General features: G+C 36.5%; 1 protein-coding gene across 1 annotated transcript; it reads right to left on the bottom strand.

The window, feature by feature from the left end:
• Positions 1-234: 234 nt before the first annotated feature.
• On the bottom strand, positions 235-13520 carry dpa (disc proliferation abnormal). Its single transcript, XM_072303466.1, is given in 14 exon segments — positions 235-1642; positions 2160-2723; positions 3307-3380; positions 3383-3408; positions 3865-4142; positions 5687-5759; positions 5762-5911; positions 7277-7519; positions 8230-8464; positions 9475-9690; positions 10437-10609; positions 11085-11308; positions 12202-12436; positions 13255-13520. Coding segments are annotated over 13 exon segments (2817 nt in total). The 5' UTR covers positions 12411-12436; positions 13255-13520; the 3' UTR covers positions 235-1290.
• Positions 13521-13760: the final 240 nt, after the last annotated feature.

Below are 13760 nucleotides of genomic sequence, written 5' to 3'. Positions count from 1 at the left end.
TGTTACTTTGCGAGGACATTTGCACCCAGCTCAGGTTCAAACGCTAAACCTTGAAGGATAGGGGGTAGGAAGTAATCCTAAAATGAAGGTTCTTAACCTTCAAATATTCATAGTATTTCCATAATATAAATATTTCTGGTAAATTTACAAAAGCTTCAAAAAAAGTCAACTTCTTTTACACTTTTTCAATGTCATAGTTATTTTTTTGGATTCAAGGCAGAAATAAAAGACAGATTGATAGGATACTCAACTTTATGATTGAACATGCCAAGTTAAAAAACAGAGAGATAAAATACAAATACAGTTATTCTCGGGTTGAAATCGGTGAAAAATAAATAATTATGTACAGCAACAATGGGTGAATGATAAAAATACGATTTTGATTTGCCTGGAGAAAACAGCAAATTTTGAATAGACTGATTTAGTGGCTATGTTATTCCATGTGCGTCCATGTTTGATGATTCCAATGAACAATGTCAATACTCTTTGATCGCAAATCCCTGTGACTCTTCAATCGACACGTAACCTCATAACCTCAAGTTATGTTCTATTACTGTGGTTGATATGTCGAATATTGCAAAATTGATATAGCCACTAAATCAGTCTATTGGGAAAGTTGACTGAATTTATTTAAGTTTGATAGTAAGAAACAATTTTTGAGCTGACGGTTCAGCAGACAAAGGAAGGTTTCCTTTGGTAGATTGACAGCATCCGGGACTTTCCAAGTTGCAAAACTTACAGGGCATTTAAAATTAAGATGGTGAACTTATGTAAACCTAGATGAAATTGCTGGCCAATTAAAATCCTGGATACCTAATATAATAACTAAAATTATGGTGCTAATTATACATAATCAGATAATGTTACTAAAATTCTAAAATACATTTTTTTATTTTTTAGTTCCACAGGCATAGGACTTTTCAAAAGATGATTAATACTATGCCCTATGGAAAGCATTGATAGCCAGTTTGACTAAATTGATTCACGAGTTTTTATGTTCCTGTTTTTCACCATTAGTTGGTGATAGTTGATACGCACCTCTCGTTTAAAACCCTCTGCGAAAATCGTAAAACTGTAAATCTAATTAAAAACAAAGATGATACACATCTTGAATTAAAATGGAATGTAATGCAACTCTAAAAATAGTAACTTGGAGCACAAATACATTGACTGTAAAACTTTGAAACTGAAACCTGTTTTAAGAGAAGTCAAGCAAAAATTTTTAGAATTAATTTGACCCTTAGCTTCTCACTGTCATGCTTCACAACATTTTTAACTGTTCTGCTTTTTCTATGAGAGACGAATGGTACTTTTGTTCACAATCACTAGAAGATTATCATCCTGGCAATCCTTCAAACTTTCCTCAAACATGTCCGGTGTGATACGGAAGCTAGCACTGTCCTTCAGCTCCTTGAAGAGCTTCTGGGAATTGAGCGTTGCGCTTTTCGGCTTTCCTGACAACAGTTTCTTAAGCAGCTGTGTTGTCTCCGTACGCCGCTCGCGGGCAGACATACTGTATCCTGTCGTAATGATGCCAATATCAATCTTCCCTGTTGCTGGATCGACAGCCGATTGTTTCAGCGCTTCACGATGGAGTCGGTATGCCTCTTGCACATCTTCCACCTCCACTTTTTGAGAAAACCTGAAAAACAAAAATGTTCGATGCTTACTAAAATGGTCATTAAATCCTTGTTGCAATTCATAAAAATTAAATGCCTAAAAATGGATGAGATGTAACCCTTCATTTATTCGATGAAAAAACTACGATCATTTGCAGGGAAATAGATCTCAAGACATAAAGACAAATTTTTAGGAGATGGATTGTATTAAAATTACGTTGAAAAATCAGGATTTGACTTTCTAACAGAGAACACTCTCTGGTGTCCATAACAGTGCGTTGCTAATAGTTTGGCTTACTGTCAGACTAACAGAGAGTCAATGATTTACCCGACCTTCGACTGGACACATTCTAAATGGATAACTTAGTATACTTTCAAACTAAATTTATGCAGAATACTTCTGAAATAGAACTATCAATAGCAGAAGCAAGGGAGATGTTCATGCTAAAAATCTCACTGTTGTGCAATTCTGAAATTCATTATTTCTCCTTTGACATACGTATAAGGTATACAGTTAAATCAAAATCTTACTGAACTAACCTCATCTTGGCGTGAGCTTCAGATAAACGAATGAGTGACTCGAGTTGTCTTGGGTAGGCCGATACCTGGCCTTTGCCACTGCCGACTGCGCGCATATCAACATACGTTTGGACCAGTGATTGTGATGCTTCTTCTGTCAACTGTGGACGAATATTTTCCTTTGCGTATGCTAGGTAATCGCGCAAAATTGTCCGATCCAGCATTTCATCTTCTTCCTCTTCTTGAGAGCGGTAGTACAATGACACCAAATGGCGTGCCAGCTTTCGGTCGAACACATCACTCTGCGGGTCCAGGAGTAGAAAGATGAGATCGAACCTGGACAAGAGTGTGTGCGGAAGCTGAATGTTTTCGATGATGGTTTTGTTGGTGTTCCATTGCGATTCACACGGGTTGGCAGCTGCCAGTACCGAAGTTCGAGCGTTCAACTGACAGATAATGCCAGCCTTTGCTATACTCAACGTTTGCTGTTCCATCACCTCGTGGAGAACACTGCGAGTTGAGTCGTCCATTTTGTCGAACTCATCAATGCAACAGATTCCGTTATCAGCCAGGACCAAAGCTCCTCTGGAAAAATAAATTCAAACAACAGGGTAAATCACAAGTCTCTTAGGATACAGGGTTGCCATAATTTCTTTACCTTCAAATACCCTGTATTTCCCTGACTATTTCTGCTTTTCCCTAACTCCAAAATTGTTCAAGCCCCTGACCTTAAAACAAAATTTCCACCTCTTTTGTTTAAATCTTAAAAAATACTATTTTATGCTAAATTTCGGATAAAATTGCCTTGTTTAAAGACCAAATGATAGACAAAGGCATTCAGTAGCAGGTATATGCATGAGAAGCCTTAAAAATGGCCAGACGAGTAAACAGTTGGATAATCAGTGATATTTTAGTGATCGGTAGGTGTTTCAGAAATTCCCTGATTTTCTCGGTTTTCTTGACTGCAAACAACCCTGGATAAGTACATATCCTTTTCTGAAGGATTATTATTATTATTATTATTATTATTTTTTTTTTTTAAATAAATATGCTCATTCTAAATAGTAAAACTGAAAAACTCGTAAGTTCAAACTAGTCAATTTATAGCAACTTGATACCTGATTTCATGTGCACATTCATTTCTGAATCTTATCAAATGAGCACTTACGTTTGAAGGACAAGTTGCCTGCTTTTCGGGCTGGTCCCTGGTGAAGTCGTACGCTGGTTGGGTCCAACAGCCTGTGGTTACCTTTAACACTTGTGTATTGGACTCCGGAAGGAGCACCTAGTTATTAGACGTTAAGGTACGTAATTGCGATTTTCTCGTGTCCAGGGGTCTCCGACTAAAGTTTATAATAATTATGTTTTCAGCTCTGGAAACAAAAATTTATGATTGAGAATAACGTAGTAAGAATAGCCACTGATTAAGATACAATTAATTTTTAAAACGATTAACATTCTACCTTGTGATTGGCCTGTAGTTTTGATTCGAAACAGATCATACAGACTTAGTGGGTATGCAGTACCGGTCACAGGTAATCAAAACTTATCACATACTGAAAGTTCAACAAAAATTACTTAACTTTTGAAATTTTGAGCCAGAAGTAAGAAAAAAATGACCGAAAGTTAATAAAAAGAAGAGAAATACCACTTACAATTCATGCAAAAATTCCGTGTAAAATTAGATCATAATTTAAATGCAGACTAACCTAATTGTTGCGTAAACGATACGGTACACAATCTACTGAAAAATAATTTGAATCTTGAAATTAAGTTTTAGGTTAGAAAAATAAAACAATTTAAATTCACCTGAAATGGCCTCGTCCTTCGGATGAGAAGTTTTTCTTGGTTCCACCAAAAAGCTGAAGGAGGATTCCTTTTTTGATATCTTCGTTGCCAAAGATGGATGGTGCAATTGCTCGAGATAATCTATCGTAGACATCAGCCTTTTCCGAAAGTGACTTCAGCAACTCAATTCTTTCTGGCGTTAGGCGTAAACTTGTCCTAGTACAAAAAAATTTTAACATTGAAAAGAGTTACGATAGAAAAGTCCAATTATTTAATTTACCAAAATTTTCAAGAGTTTGACTGATTAAATGATTCACCTGGGTTGATTTTTTCTTCTTCATTCTTACATTAATGATTACAGATATCATACAAAAATATAATAAGATGAAATGGACGTATTTCTGCCAAACGGAACTATGTGCATTAAGACATGAGCCCTGAGACCCATGAGAATATATGCATAACAGGGCTCACGTCCTAATGCACATAGTTCCGTTTGGCAGAAAATACGTCCAAATATTGAATCAGATACTTCTCTTTTTAAAAGTAAAGATACAGTGAAAAATTTTACGCAGCAAATCCAGTCCTCACCGATAGTTTCCAAAACTGGAACTGGCCTCACACCATTTCTAAGGCACTAGCATAACAGGAAATGAGCAATTTTTAAAAGTGCTGAAAAACAAACCATTGCCTAAAAAGCAACTGAAAAATTCCTTCATCTCAACATGCGGTCAGTTTAAATGAGCTTGAAGCCATTGATATTTCGACGGTGAAACTACCAAACCACGTATCTCGGTTTGCGACGTCGCAGACTTCCTGTCATACTTTATTTTTTAAATGAAAAACTACTTAACATCCAGTCTTGAAAATTTCTGTGATTTTTCCTCTTTGTGCGGAGAAAATTCCGTGAAAATTTCAAGGAATGATATTGATTTGGTCTACTTCAAAAAAATAAAATGTGAGCGTATATTTTTAAACACCGCAAACGAGATACGTGGTTTGGTAGTTTCACCGTCGATTTACTCTCCAAGTCCTCTTTAAGGCCGCATACTTCATCTTCATTTGTGACTATTCACAGGAAAAGCGACCTTAGTGCCAACTAACCCAAAGCTGAGACAACTGATTAGCAGGGATTACTGGACATTCTAGGGGCATTAATAAAACACACCCTAAAAGATCAATCCAAATACTTGCAACCTCCGATTTGACTGAGGGACTTCGACTGTGATGGGAAAAAAAAATTATTCTTGCATTTGAAATGCCTCATACACCCAAGGTAAAAGAAACGAAGGTATGCTCTTCCCGACCCCTCCGGCCAGGACTTGGCTTGCGGCTTCCGCCACTAGAGATGTGGCGCAAAGTTTGAATTTCAACAATTTCAACGACCAAAAACAAATATAACCGTCTGCTGTTGATTAAAACGAATAAGTTCAATTCAAGCAAATTCTTTAAAAATGAGCATTCATTTGCTTTTAGTATTTTGGCTGTTTTTTTTTTTTTCCATTTTTATCGACAGCAGGTGGTCATATTTGTTTTTGGCCAAAACTGCAAAATTGTTGAAATTTAAACTTCCCGCCACAACTCTAGTGGCAGGAGCCAAAAGCTGAGCTCCAGCCAAAAAGATCAGGAAGAGCATATGTACCTTCGTTTGACTTACCTTGTCATACCCCGTCAAATTTAAAGTAAAAAAAACTTAAATTCTATTGAAAAAGCTCCTGAAGTGATGAGATCTATACCTGTCTGTCATACAAGGAACTTACCCTTCTTGTTCATAGAGTCGCTTGTTGTCTATTTTCCTGAAGTGGACTACATCGATGTATGTCTTGTAGATGCACGCACACTACTCATGCGCGGGTTCACTTTGATAGGAATAGCGCGGTAAATACCAGTGACGTAAACTCTGTCTCCGGGTAGAACAGCATCCACCAGATCGTTATGGGCATAAAGAACAATTGTGTGTGGAGTCTGTCCGGCAGGCATGTCATCTAACAAACAAACAAAAAATTTTCTCAGTCCATAAAAAAATTTAAGGCTGTGCAAAGCCAGTTTCCTTAGATTTCCCAATTAAGCCAATTTCGAGTTTTTAATTTATCTGTTCTTTTTTTTTAATTTTTCGAGTTGAGTTTGTCAGACTTTTTTTGAACTTTACTCTCGAGTCTAGTCAGTCAAGTAAATATTCTTCTTTTGTGTTAGTGTGATACCAGATATGCCTTCTGGTTCCATCTCTGCTCATCAGCGCAGTCTCACTTCATTGAGGCATTCTTGCCTTGGAAAAATCGAAAAAATCTATGAAAATTGGCACTTTGAAGCAAATTGCGTGTTTGCTAATGCCTCAACTTGACCTTCTAGTTTAGCGGACTTTGCAGTACTCTGTTTGATTCGGTTTAAAAGTTAGAGTAAACACACAGCCCTGAAAAAAAAACAACACACATAAATGGCATGTTCCTCATTGAATACTTTAGGAGACTTTACGTCATTTTAGGAGACTTTGAAACATGTAGCGCTCTTTGGCTAGAAGTTTGGATCATAAACTTGGACCTTTGTAGTCATACTTTGTTTTATTAGGACTTTTCAGTTTTTCAATTAGTGTTGTAAAAGACTTTCTTTATTGGGCATAAATTTGCAAAACAATTAAAAGGATTTCATCAGTGCACAGTTAGAATTCTCAATCCGACTAAATTAAATAAACTAAGAAGTTTTTTTTCGAGATAACGACGGTTATTGCCATAGAAGGAAATTATGGAGCGCTAATTTAACTTTGTTCTGGAGATAAAAAACCATGCCCAAGTAGCACAGTGCAACAAAAATATTGAAATAAAATTGTAATTTTTTTCAATTATATTGCAATATTTTCACATCATTTCATCAATTTATGCCGGTTTTAAACAATCAATATAATGAGCTCCACGTGTCAGAAAGATAGGCAATATGCAGTGCAATGAAAAATTGCAACTTATTTCAATTGTATTGCAATAAGTTTCAATGAATGAGGCCCCTTCAAATAGGAGCTAGGCAGCATACACACACTCAATGGAATTGCAATATTCTTGCAATGTAATTACTACTTATTGCAATCTGTGCGACTTAGGTGGTAGCCACTACCAGTAAAAATTAAGTTGTACTAGTAAGGCACTAAAACATCCTACATTTTAATATTTCATCAAAAACTTTTGTCATGTTTCTGTAGTTTCTCCTCCTACTTAGTTGGGTATAATTGTGTGTTGTGCTGACTCTTCACCCTCCCACTTAAGACCACAAAGCACAGTGAAATTCCTAAATTCTATTCTTTTTTGAATGTCTGAATAAACGTGCGAATAATAACTGGTAAGAAGTTGAAATGCTGAGATTACCAGGTGATTCTTGAAGTTTGACCATTTGTTTATCGGTAAATTGGGATCGGTTGTGGATGAGACCAAAGCAATGGTTCGTGTTACAGTTGGTACAAAGAGTCGGCTCAGCGATTCGACCACGGTCGATTTCAACACTGGTCGTGAAATCACATGCCATGCACTTGAAAAATGCCTCTCGCATTTCGGGGATTGTGTTGCTGGTTCGAATTACCATTCCGGTCAGTGTGATTAGCTGGTCTACGTCTGTTAGAACAAAATCACACACGAGCTATGAAAAGAGTTGCTCTTAATAGTTGTTACAAATAAATATTTATTTACTTTATACTACTACTTGTTATATATTGTATATGTGTTGCTATGCTGTACTTGCTATATTGTACCGTATTTGAAGGACAATTGTCTCTTCAGTGTGCCTCTCATAACAATCGTTATTCCATATATTGACAATCATCATTCCTAATATTGACAATCGTCATTCCTAATATTGACAACAGTCATTCTTAATATTGATAATCGTCTCTTCCACCTATTTTTAGTGACAATTTTCATTCTGCTCTTCTTAAAGACAATCGTTATTCATACTGGACATTCATGACGATCGTCTCTACTATCTTTGTAAAACAATTGTCTTTCTTGACTTGAACAAATGACAATAGCCTCCAACAGTACACAGCGGAAATGATTGTCATATGAGGTTCTTCCGTCAGAAAATCGACTTTGTAAATGTAAAACATTGAAAATAATTCCCATTGCTCTACAACAGAATATAAATAGAAAAGAAATGATAAATGCAAATAATTTTAAATATAAATATTTTTTGAGAAACTAGAGAAGGATACCACTAGAGATGCTGTACTTACATGAAAAATGGGCTTGAATCATAAAAATTATTTTTTAATAAAAATCTTCTGTGTGTTCAAGAGGACCTATTTTTAGAAAAAAAGGGAATTTACCTTCAGGATTGAGAGACCTCATGTCCTTGGTCATGTGGGTGTTGAACGGCCTGATTTGGATTTGATGGCTGAGAACAGCTGCCGGATGTTTCTCAAAGAACATTTCATTGATGGCCATATCTAGAATTGGGATTACTTCTTGTGGGTAGCAGATTAGTTGACGAGCAAGTGTTGCATCAAAGGACTCCAAATGCGCACAATTCAAGTTCAAAAATGGGTCTTCTAGGAAATTGACCTGGAATAGAAAAATGTATTGACGTTAGGGATTTACTAAATAGGCCTTCCCAATGATTAGAAATGCAGCCTTTTGATAGATTTTTGGGCTCCAGATTGATGCCTGTCTGAGCTTGAACAGTCGGGAAAGGTGCATTTTCAATGGGATACTAAAATGGATATGATGATGGTGCAGATTCATCCTGAAAATCATTGAAACATGAAAATACAAGTATTATCTAAATAATGACTGTATGAGTCTTTTAAGTGCCAAGAATGGATGTTCATTTTGGGTGTGTACCGAAATTTTTTTGGTTAATTAGTTTGCACTGCGAGAGCAAGATCTCTTGGTATTCATCAAGATTTCACAATACATTTTAGTCATTCATCAGTCGTAAAGAGGGCGAAAGTCCAAAAGAGTCACCTGGAACATGAACTCTGACATCCAATCACGTTCATTCATCAATCAGAAGTGAGCCGTTTAATAACACTGCAATTAGTAATAACATTTCAGTAAAAACCTGATGAAAATCCTACTTTCTGGTTTTATTGAGCTCTTGCAGTTATAAGCAGTTTCGACTAAGATTTTCCTTTGGTACCCAATGGCAAATAAGTTTACAGGTTTTCAACCGTGCACCATAGTCAAAATTACACTTCAAATCAAGGCACATCATAACCCCTCCCCCCTCCCCTCCAGAAAAACCCTGCTATTTCAGACTTTAACTGACTGCACTGGATAAAACCAGTTTTAACAAATAATTCATATCATAACTCTTTTCAGGTTTAGACTCTCACATAAATAGAGACACATATTGTATGAAATTTCAATTCACCACAAGTTTTCTTTATAATCAGTTCAACTATGTTACTGTGAGGATCTGGCAACCAGCTAATTCTATAATTTTAGGCATTCAGAGAAAAAGTTTCACATGCAACATTTTGCACCAGAAATCCTCAAACCTCCATAACTAAGGTTTGTACAACAGTATGCATTTAGGACATATAAATAGAATGAAACCAAAAATAAAACACCTCTTCTAATTTCTGAATGTAGAGTGGTTGCGAATCATCCATGTTTTCCAATCGCTCATCTTGATCCGTGTTGGGCTCGATGAACGTTTCAACGAAGAGCTTGAAGCGCTCCTTGCAACGGCTCACGCTTACATCTGTGCCCCAAATCACCAAACCAGGCTCTTGCGCGGCATCTGGCTCTGAACTTGGCTGACTCGACGCCTCTCGTGGTTCACCCTTTGTGGCAGAAAAAAAGAATTTTCATTGGCAAAGGATGATAAATATTGACTAATTTTTATTTCAATTCACATATGTTCTGTTGATGGACAGAGAAAAAAAAGGTTCTTAAGTTTTGAGAATTTTGGAATTTTGACATAGGTGGTTGCATACATTTTATTCATGGACTTTCTGGAAAATGGTGTGGTTCATGAAAAGAAGTTATACTTCAGAAATTGCTGAACATGATATTCTCTGTTGAATTGTGCCAGATCAATTGACATTAAGGTTCGTATTCTATACTTCGACCATTGTACTTTGCAGGAATATTGAGGCTACATTGAACATACCCGCAACATGGTGTAAACAACTCGGGAAATGCCACCACCTTTTTTTTTTCTTCATGCTCAAGTATAATTGTAATTACCTCATACCAAGCTTACAAAATAGCAAATAAAACCAGCATTTGAGAAGAGCTTCACAAAACAATATGGACTGCAACTTACTTTTGAATCAAAATTTGGTCTGGTGGTTCAGGTATAAAACCTTATGACAAAATCTTTATTAAAAGTATTTAACACTACTCTGAGCTCAATGGTTAGATTTTGAATGTTACAGAGTTTTCAGTAATGACCTTACTTTAATCGATTCATTTCAAGGCTTCAAATGAGAAAATCAATCATGATGAAAAAATGTTCAACAATGTAGGTATAAGGCAGATGATAAACAAATCAGAACAAGTTTAATTTTATGAATGCAGGACTTACCGATCCTGGAGGTTGAATGTTGATCTGCCTTATTCTCTTATCTGTTCTGATATCGGGTCTAAGTCGAATAGGTGTGCCTCGAACTCCAGATCTTGGTGTCCTGATAGATCCCATTGAGCTGGGTGTTCCATAATTGAGAGGTGAGCTCAGATCAATTTCGCTCATCCCACCAACTTCAAAACATTAAAAAGAGATCATTAAATAAAAATGCAAAAGTAGAGAGGCTGTTATGTTTTAATATATTTTAAAATCTATGTTGCCTCAAGGTTCAAAAACAAACAGTGAAAATCTTGTTGCATAGGTAAATCAAAGGAGATATGTGATGTACATTTTTAGTACCAGATTTTTTTCTTGATGCTTTTTTACAATGTATTAACTTATGGTTGTAATCATGAAAGCTTTCCTTTCTGGTCCACAATTAATATTCATGGGAAAGGCAGAATTCTTTGATCTTTCAAGGCTTCAGCAAAAATGATTATAATGAGGAAAGTTCAAAGCTTGAATTACTCTAACATATTAAACTGGGATGGATTCAAAAAGTGGAAATATTCGATAATAAAAAAAAAATATGTTAGGAGCACAGCTTGCCGCTGAAACACTACAGGGTGACCAGAGCGCATAAAATGGAACTGAAAATACAGGCCTTACCATAGCCGAGAGGGCTGGAGGCTCTGTCGCGAACAGCAGGAGATGAGGACGGCGGATTACTATCTGAGGCATCAATTACCATTCCACCTCCATTAGGCTGCCTTTGAGCCCTTTGTGGGGTGAACGCAGAGCTATCCGAGCGGGAACTGCGTGATCCTGGTCGGCCAGAACCAGGGACATTTTTACCAGGGGTTTTTGATGGAGTGGCAAACCTTCCTGGGGTTCTAAAACGAAATAGACAAAAAACAACGCAATTAATTAAATTGGATTGATAAGAAAATCTTGCAGAAAGAAACGTTACTTAAAAACTTTAACATACTAAATTGGTAATATCATAAAACATTTATAAAGCAACGTTTCTTAGTTTCCAGAACACCCGTTATTGAGTACTAACAAAACTTTTAACACATAGGACATCTGATCACATCCTCAACTATTCTAGAAAAAAATAGATTTTCAATAAAAAAAAATGTGTCCCTCTGTGACATGACAACTGCATTCTTTGTTTGGACAGATGTATTGGAACAAATGAGATTATTCTGTCATTGTTGCTCCACTTGATGCTTGAATATAAAACTGAGTCTGAAGTCCACCAACCAAATTTTTTTTTTTCTTTTTTTTTCTTTTTTTTTTTTTTTTTACTTCAAACAGCCCTCAAGGGCTAATCCTATTCAATTCCAGCCTACCTTCCTTAGTTGCCCTAACCTATTATATACTCCAAATTCCTTCCACCTGTAACACTTGGGCAACAACTCTCCATCACCCCTATTAGTTTCCTGAAACCTAATCATTTCCCTAACTACCATTTTCTTGAAACCAATAAGTTTACACGCTGTTAGAGTGCGATAGGAGGTCTACCTTTTTGAATTCTGTACTTATCAACTCTCAATGCTAAACTGAGGAGGGCTAATTTTCTGTCACACTCTGAAATTGAGTGAATTATCAAGCATGGATTCTTACTTAATGCTCAAGTCAATTATTTCTATCAATGTCTGGAGATAAAATCACTACACTTCAGACACTAAAATTATCCAATGGTATATTTTCCTCCATCAGGAAAGCCATTGACGATGGATGGTTAATTTAATACATAATAATAATAAATATAGGGCCTTACCCTCTGGGTGTTCCAGTGCTAGGACCTGCTCTGGCAGGAGTTGCTCTGGCGGGTTGTCTTGGTGTACGAGGAGTGCGTGGAGTTCTTGGCTCTTCTTCCACATTTCGTTGCTGACGAGGCGTGCGAGGAGTGCGTGGTGTTCGAGGGGCTTCCTCGGCAGGTTCCTGCCTGCGTGGTGTTCGAGAGCCCGGCCTTGCTGGACTTGACATGATGAGTTGATCTTTCTTGAATTAACCTGTCAACATTTCAGAACAGTCGTCAGTGCTGACACTGTATATCTAATAGACAGTTCGATGGCAAATAATGATCAACAAATAATTAACAGCTGTAGCAAGATGATTTGGCATTTTGGCCATCCATAACTATCACTGAGCAGCGATAAGCCCAAGTTGATTTCATACATTATAATGTCCATTTGGCCAGTTTTGGAAATTTGACTGAAGATTCAAGGAGCGCTTGAAAGAGGGTAACTACTGTAATTGATTACTTAAATAAATATCACACAACTGGGGTGCCAGAGGGTTACTGATGCAAATCTCACAAGCAAGACGCATCTCTGCTCATCGACCACTATCTCTGCAAATCCTAGAACATGAAGGGATAGAGATCACAATGTGAAAAGTCTTTCTCAGTGAAACATTTTTCCCTTGGTGGACCGATAGTTACCCCAAGACATTATCTTGGTCTTTAATGTAGATCTAGCTGGGTATGCTTGTAATATAACAATGTAATGCTTGTTGATCAACAATGTAAATCTTGTTGATCAGCGATGAAATGCTTGTTGATCGACAATGTAATGATCGTTGATCGTCAATGTATTTATTGTTGATCGACAATGAAATGCTTGTTTATAGACAATGAAATGCTTGTTGATCGACAATGTAATGCTAGTAGATCTGGTTGGGTGTGCTTGGTTGGTCAAGTATTTTGATGAGAGGTACATAATATATTCCTTGCAGTGCTAGTGATTTATTCCTTTTAATATACGTATAAATAAATTCTCTGCATCAGTGCATAAATACAATTAATATAAATAATATTGGAAAAACTCACGGTATGTAATGTGACAGAATGGATCAGTAACAAGGAGAATAGAGGTTAGAGAAACACAAATAATTTGAGTGCTCCTATGACGGTAGAATGAGTTCGGAGGAAAAATTGTTTTAAGACCAAGCACAGTTTTCCATTTAATCACCTAGTTAATCGGAAATTTCGGGAAAAACAGCAAAAAACATGTGAAACATAAAATCAAGAAATGAGGCCCACTGATAATAGGGGTGACCACCTGTGGCAAAACAAAGCACCGCCAAATCGATTTTGGCGGGAACCAGGCCATTTTTTGTTACAACATCAAATCAACACTCATCAAGAGTTTCATTGGATAATTTTTATTGGCGCAAATTTCAAAATGAGAGTATTTAGTGTAATAATGATGGCTCTGTGAAATAATAATTTTCATGATACTCTTGCAATAAAATGTTATGGTTTGAGTCTGAATGCACACATTGGATGACTTTTAAACTTTTTAAAATGGTTAAAAAATTGACCATAAAGCTTGG

The sequence above is a fragment of the Bemisia tabaci genome, chromosome 8 (genome assembly GCF_918797505.1).
Source record: "Bemisia tabaci chromosome 8, PGI_BMITA_v3".
NCBI classification, from domain to species: Eukaryota; Metazoa; Arthropoda; class Insecta; order Hemiptera; family Aleyrodidae; genus Bemisia; species Bemisia tabaci.
The sequence above is the reverse complement of the archived record's forward strand: the minus strand, read 5'-3'. Positions and strand labels throughout refer to the sequence as shown.